This window comes from Apodemus sylvaticus, chromosome 4, assembly GCF_947179515.1.
Source record: "Apodemus sylvaticus chromosome 4, mApoSyl1.1, whole genome shotgun sequence".
NCBI classification, from domain to species: domain Eukaryota; kingdom Metazoa; phylum Chordata; class Mammalia; order Rodentia; family Muridae; genus Apodemus; species Apodemus sylvaticus.
This window is the reverse complement of record NC_067475.1, coordinates 103,124,009-103,151,930: the sequence shown is the minus strand read 5'-3', so window position 1 is coordinate 103,151,930 and position 27,922 is coordinate 103,124,009. Positions and strand designations below refer to the sequence as shown.

At 41.6% G+C, this 27,922-nt stretch overlaps 2 protein-coding genes across 2 annotated transcripts in view; one reads left to right on the top strand and one right to left on the bottom strand.

The window, feature by feature from the left end:
* The window catches only part of Kcnab1 (potassium voltage-gated channel subfamily A regulatory beta subunit 1), a 274,528-nt gene extending 262,954 nt beyond the window's left edge, over positions 1-11,574 (top strand). The window contains exons 13-14 of the mRNA XM_052180406.1: positions 4,938-5,026; positions 9,878-11,574. Coding sequence (XP_052036366.1) covers positions 4,938-5,026; positions 9,878-9,967 — 179 coding nt within the window. The 3' untranslated portion in view covers positions 9,968-11,574. The remainder of the gene's footprint in view (positions 1-4,937; positions 5,027-9,877) is intronic.
* Positions 11,575-13,238: 1,664 nt separating this feature from the next.
* On the bottom strand, positions 13,239-26,437 carry Ssr3 (signal sequence receptor subunit 3). Its single transcript, XM_052180405.1, has 5 exons — positions 26,212-26,437; positions 25,181-25,307; positions 21,749-21,847; positions 16,625-16,756; positions 13,239-15,648 (listed from the first exon to the last, which is right to left on the bottom strand). The coding sequence occupies exons 1-5, from the start codon at positions 26,342-26,344 to the stop codon at positions 15,582-15,584; spliced, it is 558 nt and encodes a 185-aa protein (XP_052036365.1). The 5' UTR covers positions 26,345-26,437; the 3' UTR covers positions 13,239-15,581.
* Positions 26,438-27,922: the final 1,485 nt, after the last annotated feature.

Genomic DNA, 27,922 nt, shown 5'->3' with positions numbered 1-27,922 from the left:
CTTCCCTATGCTTGATCCACACCCTGCCATGGTAAAATGTCTACCATAGGGACAGGCTAACCTCAGAAGCATCAAATTCTGGTACATACAGCAGAGAAAGTGAATTATTCAAGGTTTCCCAGAAATTTCTATATGCTACATTTTTTCCTTCCTTTCTCCCTTATAAGACAGTCACATGAGAATATATCAGTGAAAATACAGAGAAAGAGAGAGAGAACACACGAGAGAGAGAAAGAAAGAACAATAGAGAAAGAAGGGAAGGAGGGAGACAGGGAGAGAGAGAGAGAGAGAGGAGAGAGAGAGAGAGAGAGAGAGAGAGAGAGAGAGAGAGAGAGAGAGAGAGAGAGAGAAAACAAAGTTGGGTAGGTAGTGTTACCCGGGAACAACAGGTAGAGAACTAGAGAGAATCTGGAAGGATTTGTGGGAGGGGGAAATGATAAACATATAAAATTTAATAAAAATAAATTAAAAATACACACATACTTCAGTGTCACTACACAATGACACCCCTTTCTTCTGGCTCAGGCCCCTCCCCCTGTTGACACTAAGACTGGGTTGGTGAGAGATTGAGAAATAGGGCTCCCAAGAGGCCCTTGGCTCCTGCCACACTGAAAGATGATACTACAAGGGCAGCTTCCTTCCCCTGGAACCTTTTCAACAGCCATGAAAATTGTTCTTCTCATGCTGTGGAGTCCGTGAAAGGTCACGGCCACCCAAAAAACAAATGCACTGGCACTGTCCATTAGAACACAATGGGAACGACTTCTTTCTTTCCAAATTTGCCAATGGCCATATTAAGAAAGAAAAACAGGAGAGCTGCAGAGATGGCTCAGCGGTTAAGAGTGTTCCCTGCTCTTCCAGAGAACCAGAGTTTGATTCCCAACCCTCATGTCCAGTGACTCAAAACCTTCTGCCACTTCAGTTCCAGGGGACCCAACAGCCTTTTCTGGCCTCCACAGGTACCTGAAGACAAACGGCATACACACACACACACACACACACACACACACACATGCAACTAAACAAACACTCTTAAAAAGCTTTAAAATAAAACATAAAATTGAAATTCATTTTAATAATCCAATTTATTTAACACACTTTACCCAAATTATCATTTCAATAAATAATATAAAAAATTACTTAGGTTTTCTTAAATACTGTTTTTCAGCCTGTTTTAAAAAATAAAAACAAAAAAACAAAAACCAGCATGTATTTTACTTCTGAAGCACCTGAACCTGGGCTCAGTATTCACACCTGATTAATGACCCCCACATTGTATACAGAAACATTCAAACTTGCAGGCAATGGGGGGGGGGGTGCCACGCTGTGTTATGTGTACCTCACACTTATTGTCTTACCTTCTTTGACCCTTAGATTTCAAACAATCCTGGGAGGTGCATGCTATAAGGAACCTTGTCTTACAGACGTCACTAGATGATTTACTAGAATTGGCATGGCAATTGGGAAAGGAGTAAAACAGGTGTTAATTCCAGGGAGGGGGAAGGAGCCTAATAAGAAACAGCAACAAATAACTGTAAACCACAGCAGAAAAAATAAAAAAATAAAAATAAAAATAAATAAAACAACAACATTGACCCAGAGAGATAAACAGCCAGTGGTAAGGTCTGTGCAAATAGTAATAGAATATTTGCCAATAGCTTGGCTCTGCCAAAGTTAGAAGTTAAAAAATGACAGCAAACAGTACTAGAAAACTGGAAATGAAGGTTGGAGAGATGGCTCATTGGGTAACGCCACTTAGTACCAAGGCTAATGACCTGAAGTCACAGAGTAGAACGGACTCCTACAGTTGCTGTCTCTGGCTGCTGTATGCACGTGAACACCCTCACACTGAGTAAGAGAGGGAGGAAGAGGTGGCTCATCATCTGCCCAAGGGACTTCAGGGGCACACCTTAACGCTTTCTTTAGAAGAATTACCGAGCAGGTTTAAAGCAGTATCTGCGGCTTCAGCAAGAACAACAAAGTGACTGTGATCATAGTAGACAAATCACCTGGCCTGATTTTTCTCATGTGCAATGCAAATAATCTATACCCTATAAGCTTGAACTAAAACAAAATTGTATATGTAAACATTTAGTATAAGTAAGTTCAGTAAGTGGGAAAGATGATGATATTGACATATTGCGTAGAACTAGACATTCTGGGCTTGAGGTTTTCTTAACACAGAAGGAAAATAGATTCTACTACTGTAAATAAGATTTTAGGTAGTAACATGAATTTAATACTTTCTGTGTCCATAAAGTTGACCAACAATTTACATTGTTTTGGGCATTATAAGTAATATGGAGATGATTCAAAGAGTATAGGAGAATGTATATGCAAATGCCAAGACATTCTTATGAAACAGAGTGGCGTGCTCCTGCATTGGGGGGAAGACAGAGCTGGTCCTCCACGAATACCAGGAAGAGGATATTAAACTCTATAAGAAATGGCAGAACATTACCTTCCTGGAGAGGAATATAGACTTTGGCTGGGTGTTAGATATTCATGACGCCCTTTGCACAGAGCTTAGGTTTAAACTGATCCATGCTGGCTTTTCCTCCCAGTCCTTTCTGAACTATGCCCTAGGTCACCAGTTTTCAACCTGTGATCCCTTTGGGGCCAAATGATCCTTTCACAGAGGTCACATATCAGATATCCTGCATACCGCATATTGATTCACATTACGATTTACAACAGTAGCAAAATTACAGTTATGAAGTAGCAACAAAAATAATTTTATGGTTGGGGGTTGCCACATGAGGAACTGTACTAAAGGGCCACCACATAAGGAAGACTGAGAGAGAATCACTGCTCTAGATATTTTTCTTTCCTGTCATCTCTTCTTTCTTTACAAGTAAGTAATTTTTATTCACAGAATTCTCAGACCCAAAAAGGAATGAGTCCCAGCCTCATTGCCGTTGGTCTCCAAGGGCAGAGCGTGACTTGGAAAAGGGAAGCTTCCAGAATGAGACAGACTATTTGAATCTGCATGCTGTTCCCCAGTCAGTTCCACACCGCCCAGGGGCAGCACGCACAGCTCACCGGCAGCAAACAGTCTATGGATGTGCTTGCTGGTGACAGATACCCAGTTAGATAGACTGATTGTAAAGCAGCGGCTACAGGCAGAGGCTATGCATGGATCCACCAGCTCTGCCGGTTCTCTTAGCCCTGTAAGCCCTTGGAGGCATCAGCTGCTGCTGCAGCAACTGCTTAGGGCTGCGCTTTGACCCGGAACTCCCACTGGTTCTAAACGGGGTTCTAAGTGCAAAGTGGACTGCAATAAAGCCAAGGGGGAAGAGAGGGTGCTGACTATGGCCACCCGGAAGGATTCAGTGATGGCCTCAGAGCCCTGGCAACAGCTCAGAGGAGCAGCTGACAGACAGCAGGGCAAGTGTGCAGGAGATGAAACAATCATCCAGACCAGTTTCCCCAGCAAACATTTAATCAGTGTGTCCCATGCGCCAAGTATGGGGTAGGCTGCTGAGCAGTGTCCAACTCAAGATAGCCACATCCCAGAGCCTAATGCACATCAAGAAAGTTAACAGATTTGAGGGCAGGTTACAATGTATAGGGCACATCTGGCTGGTGTGGAATTCAGGATAGGTTCAAGGAAGAAGGCAGAAGACCGTTGGGAACCTCAAAAGATGAGATGTTAACAAGGCAAAGAACAAAGTGAGGGCAAAAACGTGCCTTCCAGGCAAAGGACTCCCATCTCCCAGACAAGGAAAGCCAGCATGGCGTTTCGGGACAGAGAGATCAACAAACTAGTTTTCTCGAAGCATGAAAATTAAGGCAGAGAGGCAAAATCACAGGAAAGTGACATTATGAAACTCAGAGAAGCTGAAGCTAGGAGTAGGGCATCTAGATTAAGGGAGGGGCAGCTGGAGCAAAAAGGAGGGAAAGCAGCGATTCCACAGAGCTCCCGAGGACTGGATGTGAATGGTGGCAGCATGGGAAAGACCCCCAGAGCAGACACCCTCGAGGCATCTACACCGCCAAATCCTGTGCAGCAAAGAAGTGATACGCTGTCACACCACAGGAGAAACTAGAAAACATATATGTGCATGCCAAGGGAAAGAAACCAAATACAAAAGATGGCAACGCTTTATCCTATTTAGATGTTCAGAAAGACAGATGGAAAAACAAATAGTGATTATCGAGGACTGAAGTATGCTATCAATTACTGCCTGTCATGAGGCATTTTATCAGGGATGGGAATGGCCCACTGACTGAATTTAAAATGGTAATGGTGGCACACTAAAATTGCTAGGGCTGCTAGATTTTTTTTTAAGGTAATGTACACTCAAAAACAGGTTAAATTCTTTTTTATATGTAATTTCAACTTTAATAAAGGTTTTTTTCCCTCCCCCTCCTCTTAAAAAGATAGTTTAAATTCCCAGGCTGGAAATGTAAAATGCTTGCCTCAGTATCTCAGAAGCCTGGGATGGCAGCGCATGCCCCTAATCCCAGGGCTCGGGATGCAGAGGCAGTGTCAGAACTTTTAAGGTCATCTGTGAGCTACATAAAATGCTCAAGGTCAGCTTGAACAAAAAAACTGTTATCAAATAAATACATAGAAGCCCATATCTCAAGGCAAGATCATCTAAGTAAAAAATCTTGAGGCCTGGAAACGATGCTACAGAAACCCTCCAGATAACTCTCCATTGTACGCTGAAGTGTAAGAACCAATGGATGAGAGAAACCCGAGGAATAACCAACCAGACCTGGAATTTAAAAGGGGAGGTAAACTCCTTCTGAACATGTAGGGTGCTGTTCTAGTTTTTAAGCCCAGAAAATAATGTATCTCTCTCTCTCTCTCTCTCTCTCTCTCTCTCTCTCTCTCTCTCTCTCTCTCTCTCTCTCACACACACACACACACACACACATTAATTCTAAGTGTATCAATCATCCTGACCCAGTGCTCTGCTCTTTTCCAGCATGGTGCCTGAGAAATGAGGGTGTGAGTTCTGTGCTCCTGGGATCATCCACTCCTGAACAACTCATTGAAAACCTTGGTGCCATTCAGGTAAATTCTACAGCCCCTTCTAGCAAACTCCAGGAAATGTTACAGTGTGTTTGCAGGCTGTGACCTAGACAAGATAGCGGGAAACACAAGTTGTAAGAAGCAACATTTACATTATACATGGAACCAGGGCTGTCCTCTGCTTATTTAAGAAACACGTTTCTCAAATGCCAGCAGATCATCGGTGTGGGGCAGTGCACTCCCGTGTCACACCTGGCAACTGATAGGTCTAACCATAAAAGCAGGTATAACTGTCTGCCTGGGGATGTAATGGCTATAGGACAATACATATTGTGTGTTCATTTGTTCCTTCCATTAACTATTGCCAATATACTATGCCACACTGCTTTTCCAACCATCTAACAGCATCCTGTGATCCCTCTCATACCACTTAGGGTAAGATGCATGGTAACTGTCTGTCCTCTGCTGTACTGTAAGCCTGAGGGTCAGAGACCTGTGGCTCTCTTCTCCTCTGGCTTCCCACTTCCTACTACGTGGCCCTTAGTCAGTACTCCAGAAGTAACTGGAGAATAAATTCCTGTCTGGAACTTTCAGGATCACATCCTCCTGAAAGAAGGCTGAAGGAGGCCCATTCAATACCCAGGTCCTGCGCCCCAAGTGATGGCCTAAAGGCCAGGCACTGGATTGAGATTGCAGCAACACATAAGAGTATATGTTGAAGCAGGAGGAGGGGCAGATGATCAGGAGCGTCTAAGAACAGGGGTGTGGCTAGTGGTCTGTTGGAATCACCTTTCTTCAGCACTGCACACATCTGGGTCCTGAGCCTGCTCCTCAGCTTTGCTCAGAGTCCTAGGATGAGTTCAACCAGCACTTAGCCATCACCTGCTGAAATCAGCAAAGATGTTTCCCTCTTGCTCACTGGAAACAGACTCACAGCTTCTTGGCTATCCATCTATTCCTAAAACAAGGCCTGTCACCTCTCCTCAAACCAGACAGATGAAGGTCAAGACATAAATATTTAAAACCCCCTTTTAGAAACAGACAAGAATGGTGGTGCTTGTGCACGCCTTTAATCCTAGAAGAGGTATGTAGATCTCTGTATGTTTGAGACCAGCATGGTACACAGAGATAGCCAGGGCTACACAGAAAAGCCCAGTCTCGAAAGAGAGAGAGAGAGAGAGAGAGAGAGAGAGAGAGAGAGAGAGAGAGAGAGAGAGAGGAAGAGAGGAAGAGGGAGAGAGGGAGAGAGGAAGAGAGGAAGAGGGAGAGAGGGAGGGAGGGATAACAGACCAGAATGGTATATAATGGTACAAATTGCCTGCCTAGCCACCACCTTTCTCCAGACTAGGCAGTGGGGCGATCTTCCCCAGCTATTTCCAAATTCTGCCTGGCCATGGTTCCTCCTGGATTCTGTGGTGTCTTCACAGGGAATGCCATCTAATGAACCAAGCCATCTTTCATTTTCTGTTATGCACTGGGAAAACAAGGTTACACCATGAGGATGGGGTAGGAGCACAGTTTGTACCCAGAAGAATTGAAGTTCAATACAAAAATTTCAGTTCTACTCGTGTATGGGAATACTTACTGCACATGACACCAAGGAGACGGTTTGGGTTACTGTGATAAGTAAGCATAAGAACAAGTTTTAGGACAGCAAAACTGCTGGTGGACTAAGAAAGAATGAATTAAGAAATCTATGCCTTAAAAAAGCTGGCCTCTGAAAGCTCACTGTGTACCAAATACTGACAACACCACAGGACACAAGATACTGTCCAGTCTTCAACAAGTTTACATCTTACTAGGAGACTAATAAAAACACACAAAATTCAGATCACGAGTTATTAAGCAAACTTACTGTTGTACCAGAAAGCAACTGAGAAAGAGGTGTGTTTACTTGACATAACTTTGCAAGTTTCCTCCCTATAAGATGCTTATTCTAAGTCTTTGATTTGTATGCCTTGTCATAGCATGAAAGGAACCCAGAAGTACATTTCAGGAACAAGAGTGTGCAGTACAAAGGACCTAGGTTAAGAGGAACATAGCTTATACTAGACTATCATTTTCCTTATAGCTAAGGAAATTTAGAAAATTTAGAGGACAGATGTACTTGTATTTGAATCTTCGTGGATTCCTAAGGCTGCCCCAAGGAGAGCAGAAGGCAGCTGTGGTCATCAGCCACAGCATCAGTGGCAACAGAAGTGGAGTGGATGGATTTGCAGATCTGGGGAAAACAGATAAACATCTTGGCGGGAAGAGAAATGCAGGATTCCTATCATGTTAACACTGGGATCCTCCATCCCAGGGGAAGTCATGCCAGGGGCAGGGATGAGACAGCACCCCGGATCTAAGCAGTTGGAGCTGCAGGAGCTCGGGGCAGTGAAGAAAGGATACAAAAACTCCCAAAGCATTCCCTCCCTAGCAAGGCTCTGGCTGCAGCAAGATGGGAGTTCTATTCTCAAAAGGCAAATGATACGGATGTTACCCAGACAGCCTCATTGCTAGCACAAGGAATCACTAAACGTCCCTTCTCCTTCACCCCAAGCACTAGCACATAACAGTCTAGACATGGTGTGACAGAAGCCCCGGCTGTGGTGAAAAGTACCCTAGGTATCTGGAGAGGCCAAACACTGTTAACTGACTGCAAATGTTCAGAGAATGTGAAATGCTGGCTACCATTAAGAGAGGACTGTGTAAGTATGAGCAACAGATATGCCAGTGTCTCAGGTGTGTACACATTCTTGTGTGCACATGTCCTCTCCCTCCCTCCCTCCCTCTTTCTTTTCCTCTCTTTCTCCCTCTCCCCTCCCTGCTTCTCAGGATTCTAATCTCCAGCCACTAGGAGGAACACTTCAGGATACCTCTCCCCCAAAATTAGCAGTGGTCCATGCTTGCCCTCCAAAGTAGCTACCACCAACTTGCAAAACCTCCATCATTCTCAAAGAACTTACTACTGGAGGCCCTCCGTGATGACCCCAGTCCCGGAAAAACATTCCTAGCCAAACCTCCCCTTCCATTACCAAGTCCTGAGGCAATATAAAAATAAAGTTGTACAACTGGAACAATCTCACTAAATCTGCCCAACGGCTTAAAATGTTGTAAAGTATCTGCTGCATTTTTTAAAAAGTGATTTCACATAAAATTCTGAAAGTATGGCTCCTTTAAAAGATACTGGTCCTTTAATACAACATGCATTGGAATTTCACATTTTACTTGAGTACTTTTGTGTTTCCACTGTTTCTAGCTGATATGTATTTGGACAGTGAGGTTTTTTTCATTTCCCATGGCTAACCCACTGGATTTTTCTTCCATCAAGTCCAGTTTTTGAACTCCAGTCTCTTTAAGTCTCCAAGTAACTTTAGCTATTTAGAACCTGAGACTCCAGAGCTAGTGGGAAACAAAACTTCTCCTTTGACTTCAGGTAGGAAAAAAAAAAAAAGAAAAAAAAAAAAAACGATAACCATAACCACAAGTTTCCCGGACACAGGAGCTGAACTATTGCGCCAAACCCACAGGCTGCTAAGGACAGCCCTGGAGTGGAGGCGAGGTCACCTCGGCCAGCAAGGCTGCTGCTGCAAAGGGTGACGCCCAACCCTCAGAACCGGTCATGCTAATTGCATCTCACCAGTCTCTACACAGGGTGAGACTACTCCAGAGAGAAAGCAGGTCATTGTCCTTTGTCTCATGGTAGAACACTAGCCCTGAATGAGCTTCGCCTCTATGCAAGTCAGCTACACCCAAAGCTCCACATACACACAACACATCCTGCTTCACGCTGATCCCACCCCCAGATCCATTTCCCACTCCACTGTCACTAGCCTTGTTAAGTCCCTACTGTCTCTCACACTGTGACTCTGGCTACGTTTCAGGCTCCTCCAACTCATCCTTCAACTTTCCCCTGGTGTCTGATGGGGGAAATCAAGACCTTAGAGCAGCAGGTCTCAACCTGTGGGGGCGGGGGGAGTCGCATATCAGATGTCCTGTATATCAAATATACACATCATGATTCAGAATGGCAAAATTACAGTTATGAAGTAGTAAAGAAGACATTATGGTTGGGGGTCACCACAACATGAGGAATTATAGCATTAGGAAGGTGAGAAACACTACCTTAGGCTTCAGAACAGCCTGGAGAATGACGTCTTCATTCGTATAAAGCTCCCCTATACATTCCAGCTTCTGTTGCCTCATCCCTACCATCTCCACTCTCTGTCCTTGGTATCACTCCACTCCACGGTTCGCGTACATGCTGTTCCATCTATCTGGGAGGCCTATTAAGCTGCAAGCATCCTTTACCAGTTCTAAGCAGCAGCTGGAAAGTCCACACTCCCAGTCTCTATCAGTGCTAACCACTGCTGCAGCTTCTAGCCACATGAGACTATTTGAATACATGAATGATGGACTGTCCAAACATACATTGTATGTGTATATGTGTGTGTATACGTAAGTGTATATTCAAAGGATTTGAAGGACTTGCTACTATCCTCAAAAGCACCTTAATCTTCTATACTAATTTTCATATGAAAGAAATACTAAGTAAAAATGTGTTAGCTGGATACAATGTACTAAAATGCACTAATTATATTATTTTAAAGACAGCTAGCATAATTACCTTCTAGAAAAATTAAAAGATTGCTTACGCTGAATTTACACCAGATAAAGCTAGTCTGTATTCCTGAGACTATACTTTTGTCTTATTTCTTTAGTCAACAAACATAATCTCTGATTTAAAGCTTGTCCATAGTGGGGGAGGGGTGACGGACCTTCATTTCAGCTATGGCTGACAAACATACACTTGCAACATATGGCTTGCAAGTATAAATGACTGCTTAATGCTGACTACACAAGACAAATGCTCAACCCTAACCATGCTTTGTGCTTCTCCCCTACCCTCAGGTCCTCCCTAAGATGACATCACATGTGGTGAATGAGATTGATAACATATTGCGCAACAAGCCCTACAGCAAAAAGGACTATAGATCATAAGGCGCTGCATGGCCACCTGAGCTGCATGGGTAATGTCCTGGTGGGTGGGCGTGCAGACCGGCTGGCCTCACCAGCCACTCTTTCCAATCACTTAGCAGCTTGCTGCTCAACCTCTAGTGTCCCAGGATTCTGAGGTTTCTGCTGTTGCTACCACTGTGCACCCTGAATTCTGAACACATCTGAAAATTCACAAGCCGGAAAATCCATTCTATTTTCTTATCTTGGACTGGTCCCTATCCTGGCATTGGTCTGTGTACCTCATGTTTTTGCAATGGAAAGAATATTGGGGTAGGGGAATCTATTATCTTCAGAAGAAGGCTGTACATATATATTTTTTTCAAAAGAACAAACTTCACAAGATACAGTATATGACCTGCATAGGAAACAGGATATCCTCACTCTTTAGTCTTGCTCGGGAGAACAAACAGAACTAATTTACCTTTTTTTTTGTCATATTTCATATTCACACTAGCAAGTTTTATGTCACCTGGAATTCAAATAAAATTTCTAGGTATTTGCTTTCACTATCTCTCAAGTTATGTTGTTGCCTGGCCCTGTACAGTTTAACTGGGGTGTCTCTCAGGGTTCTAATGTATCTATTTACAGAGTTATAAAGGCATGACTACCCCAATCTTTACTAGATACATAATGCTAATTTATAAAAGGGTTACAATGCTGTGGAAACAGCTTTAAATAAAATGTTAAGTGTTCATTTTTTACTTTCTATTAAAGCCTGCATATACTTTCAATTGCTTGTAGGCACATTTCTGTTAAGTTTAAATATTTGAGCTTTAAAAGCACACACATGCTCAGTTTTGTAGTTAAATCTATAAATACCCAGAAAGGCAAGTGTTCAATTTACCATTGGGACATCATTATATAATGCTTGGTATATCCTGAAGTTATTAACATGAAAACAAGTCATAGGCAATGTAAAAAAATGGGATTTTTTTCTCATTCCTCAGCACATGCTAGATGAATTAACTTGCCCAAAGAAAAAGCAAAATATTCAAGAAGCTCCTGATCCTAATTGTATCACACACTACACCATATGCATGAAAGCTCTTTGCATGAATTAAGGGGCTTAGCTTTGCACTCAGAATCTGAGATACACTTAGCCCTGCCTCTACAAGCTAACTCCCCTCACTGTATCCCACTTGAGAACTGTAAGACTATACTGTGTGGGTATCTGTAAATAAGGATTAAAAACACACGGGTTTTTTGTTTTCTGTAAAGGCTAGGTCATTTTCTAACTCTTATTTGTCTAACTATAGATGGACAACATTCTACTTCATCTAGTTAGTAAGTTCTCCATCACTTTAAGATTTACACAAGAAATATATGAACTTAAAATCATTTTCAGATATGTACCACGTGGTTATGTTCTAAATCTTAAACTATCAGTGAAAGATACCAAGAAATATGATTGTTACTACCTAGACTCCAGAAGGCAACTTGGGAGTTTCACCCATGTGTATCTGATTACTGATGGAGATGAATTAACCTTCCAGCCACTCACTGTAAATCCACTGAACTACTGTATGTATAAATGAGTGAAGTGCTGTCTAAATGAAAATCAATTCATTCGCTTAGAGTAATAAAGTTATCTGCAATCTCATAATACAGCTTTCGGGTCTTTCATTATAAGGCTATAAGATCTATATATTCTCCCATATATAAAATACAAATAAAATGTTACCATGAGTTAAGTAAGCAATTATCACCTTAATAAATTATACTGAACGCTCACTGCACTGAATGCTTATGAGAAGTCACAGTGACTAGAACAGGCTGAAACAAGGAGGGGTGGTACACAACCATAAGGCTATAAGATCTATACATTCTCCCATATATAAAATACAAATAAAATGTTACCATGAGTTAAGTAAGCAATTATCACCTTAATAAATTATACTGAACGCTACACTGCACTGAATGCTTATGAGAAGTCACAGTGACTAGAACAGGCTGAAACAAGGAGGGGTGGTACACACCCATATTCCTATCTCTGAGGAGGCAGAATCCAAAGGATCCAGAGTTCAGATACATCAGACCCCCTCTCAACCACCACCATCCCAACAAAAAAGAAAAAAAAAAAAAAAACCCGAGCCTGGTGCTGCAGGCTTTGCGTGCTGGCACACGCCTATATCAGAGCACTGGGGAAGCTGAAGGGAGGGCTCTTAAGTTTGTGGCCAGCATGGACTGCACTTAAAGAAAATGATGTTTTGCAAACTCCTTTCCCTGTCAGGAGATTTTGGAAAACTGCACACTAAGGTTAAAAAGCTTCTCAAACCCACTTGAAAGAAGCTACAAATTTGAACCAAATACAGGCAATACTGGTTAGCTGTCGGAGCAGTCAATTTGGACATACTAAGTATGTCCAAAGGTAAACTAAGTAATACATTTCAGTTTTACCCTTATGAAAAAAGTTTCATTAACTAATTTCATAATTTCCTCTTCAGAACTCCTTGGCAAAGAACATACTGCCGGAGTCATACTGGTCTTAAGCAGGATAAATACAAACTACAAACTGTGTGCCTGGATGCCTACTCCAGGAACTGATACTTCATACACTGCCAAGCAACATTCACGCACACAGCAACCGCACGGCTTCACGGAGCCCAAGCTGCACAGCCACCGATTTGCATAACAAGAATTCATGTCAGGACAGAACAGGAAACCAGGCTTACAACCCACATACCTTGTGTGCTAGTCCTCAGCTCTTTTAAAGATTGTTTTCAGTATAGGGCTGTTTTTATACTCAATTGCATGAGATTCTTTGAGTTAAAGGAGACACCCTACTCCACAACAGTCCTCTGATCTTCATGTACACATGTGTCACACGTGCCCTGCCACCCCAGCTTCTCTACGGTCAGCTAGTGTGCATGTGTCCACGCACCTACCCACACAATAATATAAAATTAAAAAGAAATTAAAGACCCTCCCAATCTCCTATTAACTACCCTGCCGAAGACTCCAAAGCAGGTGGGGCATAAACGATACGCTGGTAGTGTGCACACATGCACATTCATACAAAGCCTTCCTACCGCAGTGCCCGGTAAGAAAAGCAGCATGAGCGGGAAGGTCCAGCAGGCACACCGCAGGGCGCTCTGGCAGGGACTGACAGCTCCTTCTGCAACTGTGCCATGCCTGTCACTGCCTCAGACATCTGCCCAGAAACCCAATGATGCACCTACATGTGTAGGAAAGAGGTCTAATATAAAGTCTGTAATATTCTTATGGTTCACATATAAAGAATTACAGAAAAACATGGTTTTAAAAACAAGGTTTAATCATACTTATTAATAACAAAACTTTTTTTAAAAATGCAGAGTATAAATTCAACTTCCATTATTTCAGTTAACTTCAAATTATCCTTTCCAAATTAAAACAATATACCAAACAGGACAAGTTGTATATTTAAATCCAAGACTTCTATTATGTTATAAATGAGTAAATCATGAAATAAAAATTCTTAACACTAAAATTCTACCTATCACACATAAGAGAAAAAAAGAATGTGAGCACTGTGACTGTCCTACTTTACTGGTGTGATGCATGGGTTCTTTCTACGGTACAAACCCTGCCACAGGATTTCACTTTCTATGTCTTACTGACACCTCCTAAGCCTATGTGCGACATGCAGTGGTGGGGAAGAGGTCAGAGAAGAGGGCCCACACTTGTAAGTACAAAGGACTGACACACTGATTCCGTAAAGGATGCTAATGATATGGCTGCATAAATTCGCACACAGAAAGTTGGCAGCACAGAGCTAGAGGATATTTTGAGAGTTAAAAGCAAAGACAGCCACAGGAAACATTCAAGACAGAAGAAAACTGCATAATCACTCTCCCAACAAACTTTTGGTTACTAATTAAAATGAAAAATTTGAAGCTGGCATCCCTATTTTACTACTCTTGAGCTGCTGAGCATACTGTCCAATATTGGTGGTGACTTTTTCCTCATCTACACAGGCACCGCCACCTAGTGGCAAGTTCACAGCAGTCACTTAGAAAGTGTTTGGTTCATTTCTGGTAACAACTTGATGGTGTATCAAATTATCATTTTATTAAATAAATGAACTGGTACAGTTACCAGCCAAATACTGATTAAAATAAAACAAACAGACTACCTCATACGTGTTATTGAAATGTACTTTGCTTTCGATCTCTTCTCATTTCCCTATCCATTCCACATCACCTGGAATGTCACTCAGACACCAGCGTATCACTGAACAGAACTCAATACTTAGATAACGTGACTCTGAATGCACAGTGAGGAGTAGCGTGACTACACAAGGGCATGCCAACTGAGCTCCCTAAGGTCTCAGCACAGACCATAGAGACGTCCACCAGCACAGAAATACCTCTAATCTGTAAATATCTTTACAGTTAGAAATAGTCATATGTTCCTCTTAAGTTTACAAGCAGAAACTAGATATTAGTAATATTTCCCTTTGAGGTACCCTTTACAGAAAGTTCCTGTGTGTGGTAAACAGCAAATAGGAATATGAAATCAGTGCTCGTGGTGTTGCATTTTCCCAACTGTGAAGTCATAGCACACAAAGACAGAATCTGTACATAATGGGAGGGGGGGAAACATGGGGGGATGACCACTCAACATGAGGCTGCTCTTAGCTAGACCCCCGAAAAATTAATGTGATCAGCATTTCACAATCAAAAGGAACCTTGAGCAAAAGGGGCTAAATGTATTAAAGCCCTCATGGAAAAATGCTGACAACCATCTTAAACCACTGTAAACTTGGACAGCTCAAAGAATTCCAGGGCTAAGTTCACAGAAGTTCTTTTGGTCTCTAGTGTGTCAATAATCAAGACAGAAATGCTGTCTCCCTCAATACGCTGCCAGTGGTGCTGAGAGCCTGGTCACAGAAACAATGATCCCAGTGACTTCACACATCAAACCAACATGGCAGGGTCAAGCTGACCTCCCCGGCCACCCAGGGCCAAGCCATACAGCTGAACAGTGTGTGCTTTAGCCTCGCAGGCCAACACTCATAGGCCTGGGGACTATTTTTAGGTTACTACCTTGGCTGCCTTTTAAAAAAATCTACAAGTTTCCCTCCCTCAAATTGGAGAGGCCATGTTTTTAACTTTGAGTTATTATAAATTACAAATTTGGAGCCTTGTTTAAAAAAAAAAAAATGAGGCTTCTGTTTAATCCCTTAGGAAGAGGATTCACTCTAAGATTTACAGTTCAAAAAGTTGTAATATTGTACTTGGAACACAGAGAACCAGTTATTAACTTCTTCCTCCTATTATAAATAATAACAGCTCAGTCCAGGTTACCATGACCTCTGACAGATGTAGGAAACAAGTTATTTTTCTCCTCGTGATTAGAGCACATTGCAAGACTTCTTGCCTTTTAATAAATGCCCTGGAACTCTGAGTTTCCCTTTCAATTCATTTAATTTCAACAATCTGTCAAAAAGAGCCAATAAACAAACACTGAATTACATTCTACTGCATTTTTAAACCCTCAAACTCCAGACTATTAAAAACATCGTATGTGTCTCCCAACGTGGCCACCCTGATGCTTTCCTGTATACCACAGGCCACCCCTAGAGACAAAGGCAGGGCCAAGCTTCATAAGCGGTCTATTTGGAGCCAGTAGACAGGAGGGCGATGAGTCCAGATGAAGCACTGATGGACAAAATGTAGTTCCTACAAGAATTTAATGTTAAGGAAAAAATGAGACCTCCTAAATTAGTTTTTTAACAGTGAAAGAGCTTTTCCTTATTGACACAATATATAGATGTAGTTGGACTGTCTGTAAACACAATTTACAAGAGGGGAGGCTATAGAACATGAAAATAGCCAGGCATGGTGGCGCACCCCTTTAATCCCAGCACTTGGAAGGCAGAGGCAGGCAGATTTCTGAATTCGAGGTCAGCCTGGTCTACAGAGTGAGTTCCAAAACAGCCAGGGCTATTCAGAGAAACCCTGTCTCGAAAGAAAAGAAAAAAAAAAAAAAGACACGAAAATAACAACAAAGAACACATCCTAGTTCCATGTAAGCCTCCTGGGAAGCACGGATCGGGGAACACACAGACACAAGCAAACAGTGATGGGAAGTCCTCTGGCCAATCAGAGGGCTGCTGCGGTCAGCCTCTAAGGCAAGAAGGCTCTCAGAGCTCCTGGCTATTCACAGACCAGCTGTGTTTTTCTGGATAACACCTCTGATAAAAAAATTACTTTAATAAAAAACAAATGACTCTTGGCCAAAGCTCAATTTAAAAGCATCTTGAACACTATGAAGATATTATAAACTGTGCATCTGTAACTACCCCGGCTATCTATCACCTAACCCCCAAAGCCAGCATATATGAGTATAACGGAACTAGTGAAGACAACACATTTACTCTGAGTTTGACTCCTTATAGACAGGAAGGCAGACCAAGTCAGACAGTGTAATACTGCTTTATAACACATTATTTACCATAAAACTACAATTTATAGATTTTAAAAACACTAAGTCAAGCCAGAAACTCTTAAGCTCTAAGTCCACAGACACCTACCTATAGTTAGTGTTATTTAACTGACTCTGGGAAGTTTTTGTTTCCACTAACATACCAGACAGCTTAAAAATACAACAAACTACTGTTTATAGGATAACTTCTGAAACCCTTCTAAAGGATACACTGTGGGGTTGAAGTTCTTCAATATAAAGAAGGAAGCAACAATGACCAGAACCAGGAACAGAGTGTTGTTATAGAAGATGGAGAAGGTGGTGGCTTCGTAATCGGCAACTTCGTTCTTCTTCCACAGGATCCTAGAGATACAAGCCAAGTAAGTTTAAACATGACCAAAACCTTGATGTGCCAAATAGTTCTCATTCACTAAAAAACAAACCTTTCTTTGTGTTCAAGGGTGAAAATACATTTGCAGCATTAAATTTAGAGCAAATTATCTCCTTTTTTTCTACTGAATTCTGTTTTTCTTATTGATGCTAAATTAAGTTACTGGGTATGTTACCATTTCCCCAAACAGGCAAGGCTTCAGTAGAGGAGACTGATACTAACTGCAACTGACATGATTTTGTAAAGTCCTAAAATAGGCATCTTTGTTTAAGAGTCCCAGGAAAGGGAGTATCCAGTCTGAGGCCTGTGGACCAACCATATATGTCCCAGGACTGCTAAAGATGTAGCCTAACAATTTATAGATGATGTCGTATCACGCACACATCAGAAGGTTGATGCCCTTAGATCTGTACTTAAAACTTGGTCTCAATGGTTGGTATGAGACACGCTTCCTTGGCTTTAGCTTCTCTAGAGGCATATAGCTCAAACCTTTAGTTTTATACCCTAAAGAGATAATGCCAAGAACACAGCCAGTCACAATCTCACCAGGCCTATCTTTAGTTGTCTTTACTGAATTTGAACAAGGAAGCTATAAAATCTTAAGGAAGATGTGTTTAACTTCATTAAAATTCTTACTTTTAAATCTGTTTTAAATGCTCCCATATTTATCTGCCTTTTATCCAAGAGGCCAAGAGAATGTTTCAGAATGCTTGTGATTAAAGCAGATTTTATTCCATTTGGCTAATTAACTTTGCAAAATCATTTTTTAAAGACTAGATTATATCCCATTGGTAGGGTAAGAAGTCAAATAAATTGATCTAATGCCTAAAGAAAAAAAGAAAAGAAAACATGCCAGATGTCTTTGAAGCATGGCTAGTCTACCACATACTGCTTATCTGAAGGAAGTCAAAATCTCCAAATGTATTTACTACCAAAGCTTCTACCAAAGCTTCACTAGTACAAAATTTAGCTTAGCAAAGTATTTCCCAAGCTATCATTCTTTAGAGACAGCCAACTATGACAGGAGAAAAGGGGAGACTAAACAGAAATTGTTAAGACTTGCTTTTCTTCTTTAACGCAACAGAAAGAAAAAACAGTGTTGAGAATCTGCCACCCAGTATGGTAGCTCGTTTCCAGAAGCCTTTGTATATATGTACAAATTATTATACTTGGTTAAAGGTAAAAGGCTGCTTCACTGTGGAGTCATCCTCAAAGAGATTCAAAGTCACAACTCCAGATGCTTTGTCCTCCAGGAAGGTATTCTACTCTGAAGTCAGATGATGCAGAGCCCTCCCACCTACCACCACAGGGACAAGTAATTGACATTTCTACTTAGCACGTGCTCTAATTCAAATTCAAGCTTGGCTATAGGAGCTAAAATAAGGATATTGTCACCTAATCTTCACTCTAAAATCTGTAATTTCATATATATGCTCTATTTCCTTGATTTTATAATACCCCCTTACTTAATAAATTTGCTCTTTGGGAAACAGGAAGAATGTTACATTAAAGTACAGCCAACAACATTCTGATTTCAAAGAAGAGTAAATGTAAATCTAAACTGGAGAAAAGTCATTTTACCACTCTTACACTGCTCCAAGGAAATCAGGCACAGTAAGCTGCATAGATCCAGTGCACCTGAATGCTAAAAAACACTCAGAATCAACACAGCTATTTTTAACTCTGGCATAAGACCCAGTGAGCTATGGCATGCTTTTATTCTGCTGATTAAATCATCCCGGTGACATCTGAGCAGGTCTCCCTAACTCTCTTCGTGCCATGACCTGAAACAGAATCACCTCCAAAACAACTGAGATGAAAGTCTGACGACCCAATCATGACACCCCAGCTCCCATGTTACCTCAGGCCACACAGGCCAGGGCCATCCAGATGTCTTTGAAGCATGGCTAGTCTACCACATACTGCTTATCTGAAGGAAGTCAAAATCTCCAAATGTATTTACTACCAAAGCTTCTACCAAAGCTTCACTAGTACAAAATTTAGCTTAGCAAAGTATTTCCCAAGCTATCATTCTTTAGAGACAGCCAACTATGACAGGAGAAAAGGGGAGACTAAACAGAAATTGTTACAAGCAGATAATACTGTCAGAAGAGCTTGAGGAAATCAAGAAGTAAGATTCACACTTCAGAGCCTGACTCTCTAACTCGCCATTGCTCATTTCCATCCCTGAGTGACGAGATACAAACATGCCAGAACAGTTATACATGGAGCTTGACGAGAACGACAAACTATTGCACCTTTTCTTACATCAAATGTCTTGGAAGCAACATATATCCTCTGGAAACAATTTACCAAATCTTTTTTTTTTTTTTTTTTTTGGTTTTTTTTTTGAGACAGGGTTTCTCCGTGTAGCTCTGGCTGTCCTGGAACTCACTCTGTAAACCAGGCTGGCCTTGAACTCAGAAATCCACCTGCCTCTGCCTCCCGAGTGCGGGGATTACAGGTATGTGCCACCACCACCACCCAGCTAATTTACCAAATCTTAATGAGTCTCTGATCTGTTATCCAGATTAATCATGAGTCTAGATAGACCTGGGTAAAACTATTTTTGAGGGAAACACTAGTAGCACCCATTTCTACTGTCAACAAGAGTGATTTTATAATCTGCACTTTACTACCTCGACCTGGACCTGGAGTGCTTGGACTCACTGGTAATGACCGTCAGCCTGAACACCAGACTGAGACGTGTCCCGGGATGAAAAGCCATCCGAACAGCAGAGGGGGGAAGCCTGCAGGCCAGGTGAGACCTTTGCCATTTCCAATATGACCATTTCCAAAATCTTGATTTTTGTATCAAGTACTCTGAAATTTAGGTAACTATGATATGTACCAGTTTAACAAATATTGACCCACACAATTCAATAAAGGTAGTTTTAGGGTAAAGATTCTCCAACTTTTATTCCTACTCAAAATTATGCAAAACACCTACACAGCCAAACAGCATTACTGCTCCCTACAACAGCCCCTCATCGCCATGACTTTAATATCACATTCTTATTTTTATAAAGTATTTAAAGAAGACAATCATTTTGTTAAAGTTCAGTTCCTTGCCAAACCACTGTAAAAGCGTTCATTGAGTTACTTGGTGTTCCTTAAATTAAGATCCACTTGATCAAGCCCTTCCCAGGGCCAGAGCCTTCAGGAAGCCTTCTCTCCTGCAGGGCTTGCATGCTGCGTTCCATCAGAGCGAACACAGCCAGCCGACCTCACACGCCTGCTGAACACTTAGGCTCGCCAGTGAGTGCAGGCTCAAATGCTACAGGTAAGCCCACAGCCTGCCTTGTTTCTGGTTTTATAAACTCTATTACTTCACAAGGCCCACACAGTCTTCCTGGAGGAAATGCAGTCAAAGCGCTTCCCCACAAAGTACCAGCTAGAGCTTAAGGTCCATGGGCAAACTGTGCCCCAGGCTGCATTCAGTACCTTTTTTTTTTTTTTTTTTTTTTTTTTTTGGTTTTCTAAGCCCTGGCTTTCTTGGAATGCACTCTGTACACAAGGGTGGCCTCAAACTCAACAGATGTGCTTGCCTCTGGAATTAAAGGCTTGCATCACCAACAACTGGGACAATCTGGTAACTCTTGGCCCAGATTTGCACTAATACTTGATCAATTTGGGGCTTAGGCAGTTCATACTGTGGATGTGGGGGAGGGGGTATTGGGAGGGTTAACAAACATACCACCACAGCCTCAAGCAACAAAGGACAAACCCAGTTCTTACTTTCTCCCAGACAGTACATCCAGTATTCATATACGCGTGGACACCCCTGGACAATTTCCATATCAAAACTACTAAAAATGTTAACATAATACCCTGTATCCCTACAGACTTGGGTTAAACGACATACAAGCTCTGTTGCTTCCTAAATTCCAGTAAAACAGTTACTGGCAGAAGTTTCCAAGTTGGACAGTCTGTATTACCATGATCTATATATCAAGAGCCAAGTTACCATGCCTTCTGACTGACACTTGTTTTCCTTGGATATAAAATGGAGATCACAAGAGCACTATTAGCTCACTCTTTGTGACTGTGTGATTATAATTACATCATTTGTCCCCCTTCCTTCTTTTCTATACACCCCCTTCCATGAATGCCCCTGTGCTCCCTTTCTGGTGATGGTATATGTCATGTGTATTCCTAACTATAAAAATACAACCTGTTTGGTCCGTATGTGACTTTATGAATGCTTTCAGACCTGATTATTTCGTACTGGATAACCAATTGGTATGAGCTTCCCTGGTGAAGACAGACTATTTCTCCTGCTCTCAGCATAGTTCTTTGTCAGGGTTGGGACCACATGGGTGTTCCCCTGCTACATCAGACTGTCCATCGGTGTCTTCCTTGTTCAGGTCACCCATGTTGATGAGATTTCATGAGTGTAGCCTCTCTGACATTTTTAGTAGACTAGAATCTCACAGCAAACTTCCCGTTCCTTTGGTTCTTACAGAGCCCGCCTCTTCAGTAATGATTCCTGAGCTGTAAATGCAGGAATTATGTAGCAGATACTTTACATATAGTTACTCTTTGGAATAAATCAACTGTATATAGCTCAAAGAAAACACTCTACTGATAACAATTCAAAAGTCATTACTATCACCATTGTTACTATTTACACAATTCCAACATCTTTAATGAGAATTTAAAAACTGATTTCCTCCCAAGGTTTCTGACTACAACTTTAAATAAAAAGTCAAGGGTGGGTAGAGAAACAGGTTCCCAGGACCCATGGCCCCACCTGTAATCCCTGTATTATACCCTGAACGCACTCCTGTAATTCCAGCTCTGAGAAAAACAAGATGAGAAGGCACTGGCCACCACACCTCGCATGGTTCAGCAAGACCCTCAAACGAACATAGTGGAAAGTGATAGAGGAATAATACATGAACCTGAACTGTCTTCTGATACCACATCTTCACACACACACACACACACACACACACACAAACCTTTCGTCTTTCTCCTTCCGGGACATCTTTCTATTATCAGCTTCAGAAAGTTTCCGAGTCACTTCTCTGGAAACAGCATCCTCCCTCTTCTGTGCGACTCTGAAAGAAAACACAGAGAAAGGTTTCCACAAGCTCTAGAGATGCAAACACAGACAGAGAAAGGTCTCCACATGCTCTAGAGATGAAAAATCAGTCTCAGAACAACACTCTGTATTCATATTTTCTATTGCCAACTGAGTGATTCTTTATATTTCAAGAAAATAAACTATACAAAACACTCCACTATACAAGCCTAAGAGAAGTTCAAGAAATTTTCAAGATGTGGTTTCTTAGTTATGAGATTTTATTTCTGCTGGAAAGGAAGCAATTTCCAAAGCTGAAGTATTTAACATGGGTATAAAAGTCAAATGCTATTAGTACAATTCAATTAGGAATCACTGTAACTACATTTTATTTTCCTGAGGTTCACAACTTGATGTTTTATTAATGATCCAATTTCAATTCCAAGTAAACTACAGAATAGACAACTTGACTTAATACATGAATAAAAATAACAAACTATCGTAAAACTATGCTTTTTAATTCCATTCCCAAGGACAATTTCATTTAAAAAAACAAACAAACAAACAAACAAAACAGTAAAAGCATGGTCAGAAGCTGGCCATAACATTTTTAGTTAAATTAGCCACCGGGGTGAGTTAACACTAAGTCAGACAGAAATGGTTCGAATAAGAACTCAACTCAGATCAGAATCTGATTTAAAGAAGTATGTGAAAAGCATACTCATCAGCTGGTCATGATAGTAAAAGCCTGTAATCCCAGCATTTGGAAACTGGAAGCAAGGATCAGGAGTTCAAGGCCAGCCTCAGCTACATGATAACCTTGTTTCAGAAAAAGTATTCAGATCAAAACAACAACAAACTACAAATGAATTTTATCACAGGGGTTTTTAGTTTTAAAAAAAGGTAAATTTAAAGAAAATGTAAAAAACCTGTAGACTAAGACACTTATATTCAATAAAGTACATTTTCACGACTAAGAGCTACCCTTCAGAAGAGAAAGTGACAGCGTGCACACATGTACAGAGTACCTACCAGCCCATGCATTAGCCCTGTAAGAGCACTCAAAATAACAGGCAGTAAAGAAGCTGCCAGGCAGAAGGATGACACTACGACCTGCCTGCCGAGCCTGCTGGTCTAGCAGGACTTCAAATATGAAGCCAAGCCTCTGCATGCCTAGAATGACAGCAAGAAAGCAGCAGAGGCCACGCCCATCTCTTAAATAAACCTTGCTAACTGAAATCATAATACACCACTAAGTACTTGTCAATTACAAGAGCCTACCAGAAAGACAACCAAAGAATGAGCAAAGTCAGGAAGTCTCTGCAAAGGTTTTCTGGGTCTTCAAATAACAGACATATAAGAACAGAAAGCAAGGGATCCTGAATGAAGTAGGTATAATACACACTCAAAGGATGGCAAAAAGGCTAAGTCTGAATCTAAAGGTGTAGGCTAGACTCACAGGAAGGAGGCAGACGACTTTGATTCTAAGAACCTGAAAGGATTTTTGGTGTTACTGTATTGGAAAAAAGAAGGCCATGATATATTAAGATAGTTAACAAAATAAAAATGACAGATAAAGAGAAATATATTACTTCCCAGACATTTGGCTAAGATATGTGATCTTTAAAAATGATGATGATGATGATGATGATGATATATTTTGCCTGCTTGTATATCTGTGCACCACAGGCATGCCTGGTACCCAAGACCAGGGGCACAGGATCCTTAAAACTAAGTTACAGACAGTTGTGAGCTACCATGTGGGTGCTGGGAATTGAAACCAAGTCCTCTGGAAGAGCAGCCAGTAAGCTTTTAACCACTGAGCCACCACTTCGTTCCCTCACCAGTATGTGTGATTTTTATCCCATAAAATATAAACGATGCAAGGAAGAGTATCATCAAATAGCTTTATACAAAGCATGCCAGAGTACACTCTACATTTTTGTTTCAAGAGACCAGATGGAGACTGCTATATCAGTCTAAACAAAAATAATTTCTAATCAAGTGTGGATACTGTGAAAAAAATTTTTTAAAGTAAATAGAAGACAAAATTAAGATCAGAATCCCTACTGCCTTCAAAAAATTACTTTAGAAGCTGGAGAGTAGGCTCAAGACTTAAGAATCCATACTGCTCTTGCAGAAGAGCTGAGTTCGGTTCCCAGCACCTCTATCAGGTGGCTCGGAACCATGTATAATTCCAGCTCCAGAGATCTAACACTCTCTTATGGCCCCTCAGGCAAGGGACACACCAAACCACAGATACAAACACACAAACACAGTTCAAAAGTAAAAAGTAAATTATAAAATATATATTTCAAAGAAAAAACAAACCTAAAAGGCCCAATTCAACAAACAAAAGAATAGCCTGCTACACCCTTCTGTTTCATCTTTAGGAAAGCAGAGCATACAAGTGCTTAAAACATAAAAATTTACTCAGGTAAAACTTGGGTTTTCAGGGGCTAGAGTTCCGGCTCAGAGGTTAAGGACACTGACTGCTCTTCTACAGGTCCTGAGTTTAATTCCCAGCCACCAAATGGTGGCTCAAAATGGAATCCACTGCTATCTTCTAGTGTGTCTGAAAACAGCTATAGTGTACGAAAGAAAGAAAGAAAGAAAGAAAGAAAGAAAGAAAGAAAGAAAGAAAGAAAGAAAGAAAGAAAGAAAGGAAGAAAGAAAGAAAGAAGATTCTATTTAAAAAAGAAAACACACACACACAGCTGCCGGGCAGTGGTAGTGCACACCTTTAATCCGAGCACTTGGAAGGCAGAGGCAGGCAGATTTCTGAGTTCAAGGCCAGCCTGGTCTATATAGTGAGTGCCAGGACAGCCAGGGCTACACAGAGAGACTGTGTCTCGGAAAACACAGGTAAAAAAAAATAAAAAATAAAAAAAATAAAAAATAAAAAATAAAAAATAAAAAAACCTTGGGTTTTCTTCTCCTGAAGCTATTAAAATAATTTGTCTTATAATATGTGTAGTCTTGAAATTCGAGAAATATGGTTGTCTTCTACAGTGGCATTCTACTGGCATTGAAAATGTCAAAGAATTTTTAATTTTTTGCTTCCAAAATTAGTAAATGGGCAGCCTAAAACAATGTCTAGAAAGAAATCCACTGAATTTCGGAAAAATTCATTTACTTAATTGATTTGTTTTTCTGATCAAACCATCAATTAAAGACTAGGATTGAATATTCAAACTCCACCCTCAACCACCTATTTCCACTGAAGTGTCAAGTCACAAGGCTCAAGAAACTATCAATTCTCCAGGTATTGCTTTCTACACAAAATATATACACATTTCAAACTAATGCTTATGACCCATGTTTAAAACACCCTAATATGAAGTACGCAGGTTGGGGTTGGGGTACTTACTTGTGCTTGAGAACAAATTTTACATTCTTGTACGCGAAGGCTACCAGGTAAGTGCTTACTAACGTCATCACACTGTAGAGAACAGCGGACTGGATTAGATCCATATGCCATACCCTCCAGTACAACCCTGAGATAGGACAAAAGGGACACAAAACATTACACATGTCACATTAACTACAGCTAAGCCAGGTAAATGAGAGTCCGTAAATCCTACCCAGTACCCAAGGAACCTCACTAGCGGTGAGATAACCAATGAACGGGGTTAGTCCCAGTTCAGGGCTTTCCCTGTGCAGAAAGTTAGATTGTGGGGTTTATTGCTAGCCTAGAAATGTCATCTTCTAACTTGAGAACAAACTGGGAGTGGGGAATCACAAACAAGAATAAAAATTTCATTCATGGAGTACTATTAAAATACAGGCCATTTTAAATCAAGCGCTGTCCCAAAGCCTTGGTTAACTTGCTGACGTGGCTGCTCTCTGAAATCAAAGCAATGCTTTGTCGGGCCAGTGAGCCAGAGGGGCTCTGCAACACATTCACTGCACGGTGAGTTTTTTTTTTTTACAAGGCCAAAATAACAAAATACTTTTGGACGTGATTGGCCTGCAGCAGTGCCGCAGTGTGGGTCAGCAGACAGGAAACTCGGAAAATCTGGGCTTGGACACAGCCTCGGCCTTCATGTTGGCCGTTTCTCATTCAATCGACAAGTTATTGAAATCCTAAACAAGGCTGATCGAGGACCTCTGGCCCGGCCTAACTTGTCATTCTGCAAGTCAAAAGGATGCTCAGGAGTAAGGGGAGGTTTGCCACGGGTCACTGCTAATTCAGAGGTTATCGGTGGGTCTCCCGCCTGGTTCACTAAAGACCTCCTAGGATCAACCAGTTATGAGGGGAAGGGCAGTATATCGATAATCCGGGCCAGAGCCCGCGCGCGGCTCACAAGCACGCCGCGACTGACTTCCCGAGGACGACCCCGATCCCAGGCCTCCCCGCCGCGCCCGCCACGTCCCCGCCGCCGCCCGCCCGAGCCTCACAGATGGGAATGGCAGACACGATGAACGCGTTCCCGAAGAACAGCGCCGACGATTTGGCCGACAGGTTACGGCTGAAATCCTGAAGGAGCAGGTCCTCCTCCGACTGCTGCTTGGAACCGCCTTTGGGAGCCATGGTCGAGCTGAGGACCACAGACCGGGAGCAGAGAAACAGAAAAGCTCAGAAGGCCGCGTTGTCTGTCCGCTAGAGCCGCCCGCGACCCATCAGCGCAACGTGGGGGCGGGACTCCGCAGAGCACGCTGCTTCAGGATTGGCCAGCTTGACGTCGCTTTACAAGTCTCGAAGCACGATTGGGTATGCGAACAAGACTTCCGCATCCTTTAGGATACGTGGCTCCTCAACGCCACAAGGAATGGAGGGATTTGTAGTTTAGTGTGTATTTGTGGACCTCAAGGTAACTTAAGAGGCAGGTTTGGATAACAGAAATGAGCAACCACACAAGCAGTCCTCTGTTTTAACTAACTAACTTTATTGGTATTCCATTTAACATGTGCACTATTTATTTATTTAAATCTATTACACTGATTGAATGATTGGTGCATTGATTGATTGGTGCATTGATTGGTTGGTTGGTTGGTTGGTTGGTTGGAGGCCCGTGCCACAAAGTTGTCAGAACACAGCTGGAGAAAGTTAGTTCTCTACTTTTATTTTCTGGGTCCCAGAGATTGAACCAAACTGTCAGGTTTGTGTCTTTATCCACTGAGCCTTCTGCATGGCCAGAGGTTTAATTTATCATCATCATCATTATTATTTAAATCAACAAAGCCTCTAAACGTCTGAAAGACTCTCATTACAGTCTTTAGAAATTGGAAAATAAAAAAGCTCTTGTGGATTCAGGACATACATTCAGTAATTCAGTGAACATATGGACACATGGTTAACCCTGAACATTGGAGAAGAAAGTTATATCTAACTCTTGTACACACTCACCATGTAGCCCAGGTTGGCCACGAACTCATCATGTAATAGAAGATAATCTTGAACGTCTGGCCCGTTTGCTCGTGTGCCTGGTTTAATAGCAGGTCCTGGAAACGGACTTCTTGCATGTCAAGCAAGCCCTCTAGCAGATGAGATAGGTCCCTAGCCCCTTATCACACTTAGAATCCTCGGATATGCACTGCGCTGCCCATTGCAGATGGCGAACCTGAAGCATGGGGGAAAAAGAAGCCAGAAATACACACTGGGCAGGGGGTGGGGAGACAGCTCAGAAAATCATGCTAGTCAAATTGGTAGCTGCATGTAGAAGAATCCAAACAGATCCACAGGCATCAGCCTGCACAAAATTCAATTCCAAATCAATCAAGGACTTCAACATAAAACAAGATACACCGAACCTTATGAAAAAGAAAGTGGGGAACATCCTTGAACTCATTGGTCCATGAAAAGACTTTCTGAATAGATCACCATTAGCAAGGGCACTAAGATCAACAAGTAATAAAGAAGAACGCGTGAAACTGAAAAGTTTCTGTAAGGCAAAGGACACTGTCTTTCAGACAAAGCAGCACCCTACAGAATGGGGAAGATTCTTACCGAACATATATATCTATTTCAAGAAGTTAGATATCAAGAAAACAAATAAGCCAATTAAAAATGAGGTACAAATCTAAACAGAATTTAAAAGAGGAAACTCAAACAGCTGAGAAGTGCTTAGATGTTAAATCAACATCCTTAGCCATCAGGGAAATGCAAATC

What these genes read in the sequence shown, in the direction of transcription:
- Ssr3 (XM_052180405.1), bottom strand. Translation starts at nt 26,344, where the DNA reads ATGGCTCCCAAAGGCGGTTCCAAGCAGCAGTCGGAGGAGGACCTGCTC. An exon ending in AAATTTGTTCTCAAGCACAA is followed by an intron (nt 21,848 to 25,180) that starts GTAAGTACCCCA and finishes GTTTTCTTTCAG; the next exon opens with AGTCGCACAGAAGAGGGAGG. An exon ending in CGGAAGGAGAAAGACGAAAG is followed by an intron (nt 16,757 to 21,748) that starts GTTTGTGTGTGT and finishes TTGTATCTCTAG; the next exon opens with GATCCTGTGGAAGAAGAACG.